Source organism: Fusarium subglutinans (assembly GCF_013396075.1).
Source record: "Fusarium subglutinans strain NRRL 66333 chromosome Unknown NRRL66333_c0000146, whole genome shotgun sequence".
In the NCBI taxonomy this organism is placed as follows: Eukaryota; Fungi; Ascomycota; class Sordariomycetes; order Hypocreales; family Nectriaceae; genus Fusarium; species Fusarium subglutinans.
The window spans coordinates 123,923-127,201 of record NW_023502209.1 but is presented as its reverse complement, the minus strand read 5'-3'; the positions used below and the strand labels follow the sequence as shown (position 1 = coordinate 127,201).

Sequence of the window (3,279 nt, the reverse complement as noted above, 5' to 3'; positions counted from 1 at the left end):
TATATATTTTAAAGAAAAATATAGCTATTTTAAAGACTTTAATAGAATACCCTGGCCCCTGATATGGGGCTGTTATGTGCTAATAAAAATACAGGGGCTGAACTGTAAGTGACTGTTACTAAAAAAGAAACGAAAGTTTTACGGCGAGATTGCAATGTTGAATTATGATTTGCCAATTGTGATATTTGATGTAGGCCGCCAATATGAAGCCCCAGACATTACAACCAAAGAATAACGGTATGGCCCAGCTGATAACATTTGTTAATTACAAAGCCGAAGCTAAAAGTCGCGGGCACATCGAATTCGGCGTAAATGCATATATGAGCGCTATTTCTTAATAATCCAGCCTAGAGTAAAACTCGAAGATGGAGGGGCGATGGCGAGGCAAGCTTTTTCACTTGCATCGGGAGTTTGTTGTTTCGGATCTAGGGACGCGCGTCTGGTGTAGACAATGCGTTTTCTGCAGAGTCTGGTATGCAAACTCGTGCCACTGTTGAGACTCTGTATCATGGTTGGCCAGAATTACACTCACTGAGCATGGATTCGGAGAAGCAGGCTGTAACTCTATGGAGTTTGGTAGGGTATAGGATTTAACGTATGTATAACGGTCGGGCTTATGGTTGCCTGTCCTGATAAGGTCGTCACGTTGCAGTTAGAGTCTTGGACCCGAAGTAGCCTCATCTCCTGAAAGCAGAGTCAAGAGCCTCATGAGGAGTGCATTATAAACTTTGGGGTGATTCTGCACGATGCCGTTCGTTCGTTCGTGTTCACCTGAAGCCGGCGGCTGGTTGATGGTTTGCGGCACCTGAATTAATAGCTCAACGGGCAGCATTGGATCTAGGCCCAAATCGACTGGTTAAGACAGTGTATGGCCAGGATCCTCAGGGGCTTCTAGCACTGCTTAGTGGATATCATGCAGGGATACTGCAAGCTTTTCCATAAGCCAGTCTTCACCTACGGAGCCACAATATTAGGGGCTGATATACAGTGCGATTAATTTAACTGTTTCGCCATCGCTGAAAGAGGCAGAGCCAAGCATCAGCACCCCTGTTGTACCATCTCCTCGTGCTCCAATCGATGTCTCGCACCCACCAACAAAGCAAGTGCGTGTGAGTGCGCGTGTGCGCCTCTACTTTGACTTGACCTCCTCCCACCTCCCGCCGCTTCCCGCCTGTGCAGTTGATTTCGCTCCTTCATCGTTCTTTGCAACCCCAGACGATCGCATCATTTTCTCATCGACGGCCAACACCTCCACGCATCGATTTGAACCTAATCATATCCCGAGAGAGAAGAAGCCCGGCTTTTCTTTCTCGTATTTTATTGTTCGAATCAATCGCTCGGTCGATTATGTCTACTTGCGCCTCCTAACCAGCCTTCCTTTTCATCCGAGCTAGCCTCTGAACCCACACTCGTTTCTCACTCATCTCACTTCGACTACCACCGACTCGATCTTGGATATACCTCGACTTGTTCTTCTCGTTCTTATATACAGGAAATCGACTACAGAAAAACAAAACACAATCTCTCCTCCTATATCTCTCCAAGCCCTGTCGCAGGTCACTATTCGAGTCAGCATATTGCCACACATTGTTGATAACCCACAACAACTTTGTGCCTGACTGATCACCTGAAGCGATCGGCATATCTGAATAGCCAAGCATCATATATCATCGCATTAGCTCCAACAGCCTTCCATACCCAAACGTCACCATGATGGAGAGGTCAGGATACCTCGTTGCCAGGAACCTGGATGAGCTAAACCATGGTAAGTCAAACAGGGAGTTGCCGGCATGTTCAGTTTCACAGCCTCTAACAATCGTCCATAGCATTCCAACTTGTCCCTCGAAGCAAGGACTGTGTGAAATGTGACGATGATGCACAACTTGAATGTCCAAAGTGCGCAGATAACGAAGTCTGCCAGTTCACCGTTCCCCTCGACTGTACCATGTGTGCTACATCCTTCTGCGAGAAGGACTCGGACAGCTCCAGCAACAGCGGTGGTGGTGGCCCAAATGTTGGCGCTATCGTTGGTGGTGTTCTCGGTGGAATCGTGGTCATTGCTATTGCTACCTATATAGTATGGAGATTCTGTATCAAGCCGAAGCGTTCGCAGATCCCCACGTCTATATACATCGAAGACACAGACGCCATTCAGAACGAGAAGGATGCTGCCTCAAGAGGAACTCGCCCGCACTCTACACACACCGTTCACTCAATTGCATCAACAGTCCTTACGCGAGCATCAAACATCATCCAGATCGCATACATTCCTGGCGTCACAAACCGAGCGACCCCGACATCACCAAACGTTCTTGTCCCTCCAGTCCCACCGATCCCTATGCACCATGCCGAGGCCAATCGGGGCTTAGGACACGACGACCAGCATTTCTTTGTTCCTGGCGATCTCCGAGACTCTACCTACTCGGGGCTGTCAGGTTACTCGGACCGAACATCATACGCTCGTACCTCTTACGCACCTCGATCTAGTGTGGCTTCTACGATTTATGGAAAACAGGCTCAGGTCCTTACACCTGCCCAGACTGGAATGAGAGCTAAGCCCACCGTTGTCAGTGTAAAGTCCGTCGGTAACAATAGCGGCGACATGGTGGCACCTCCAGTTCCCACAATTGACTTCGAGAAGTTTGGTGGCGGCAGGCCCAAGAGTGGTGCAAGTGCCTTCAGCGTCGGCTCAACGTTCCTCAACAGTGCCAACACTGCTACGCAGGCTCGTGCACAGGTGGTCAAAGTTGGAACATTGAAGAAGGTCGACGTGGGAAGCAAGACAGAATCAGACACATCGTCATCAACCATGGCACCATCACCACCAACAACACCAAGTGGCCGCGTCACTCGAGATTCGAGCATTACCGTTATTGACGAGTCGCCGTCTGTAGACCAAGGTCCTTTCTCGGACCCCCCAGAGCGATCTAGTCCACAAAAAGCAAACAAAGCCCCTAGCCTTGGTGCCGTCATGGAAGATTCAGTAGGTGAGGATGAGAAGCCTCTGACTCTTACGCGGCGAGACAGCAGTCCTTTTGGGGACAAGCACGCGACAAAAGAGTAGCAGCTTCGTCACTCTACTTTGATACAGTGCAATTTCCTCTCGAATATGTCACGAATCTAGCCGAATGTTGGACAAGGGACATGGACTAGAGTTTATCTTTTATCTTTTATTCTTTATGTTATATTCACTTCATGTCAACTTTTATTGGACAGACAAACACAGAATTGTCACGGGATATGGCACCCTTTTTTATGTTATATTCAGGATAGCGGAGA

The 3,279-nt window shown here is 48.5% G+C and overlaps 1 protein-coding gene across 1 annotated transcript; it reads left to right on the top strand.

Annotated features, from left to right (window-relative positions):
* Positions 1 to 1,710: 1,710 nt before the first annotated feature.
* On the top strand, positions 1,711 to 3,064 carry FSUBG_9440 (OPY2-like protein; the record flags this gene model as incomplete). Its single annotated transcript, XM_036687954.1, has 2 exons — positions 1,711 to 1,765; positions 1,827 to 3,064. The coding sequence occupies 2 exons, from the start codon at positions 1,711 to 1,713 to the stop codon at positions 3,062 to 3,064; spliced, it is 1,293 nt and encodes a 430-aa protein (XP_036535098.1).
* Between the last annotated feature and the right edge of the window lie 215 nt (positions 3,065 to 3,279).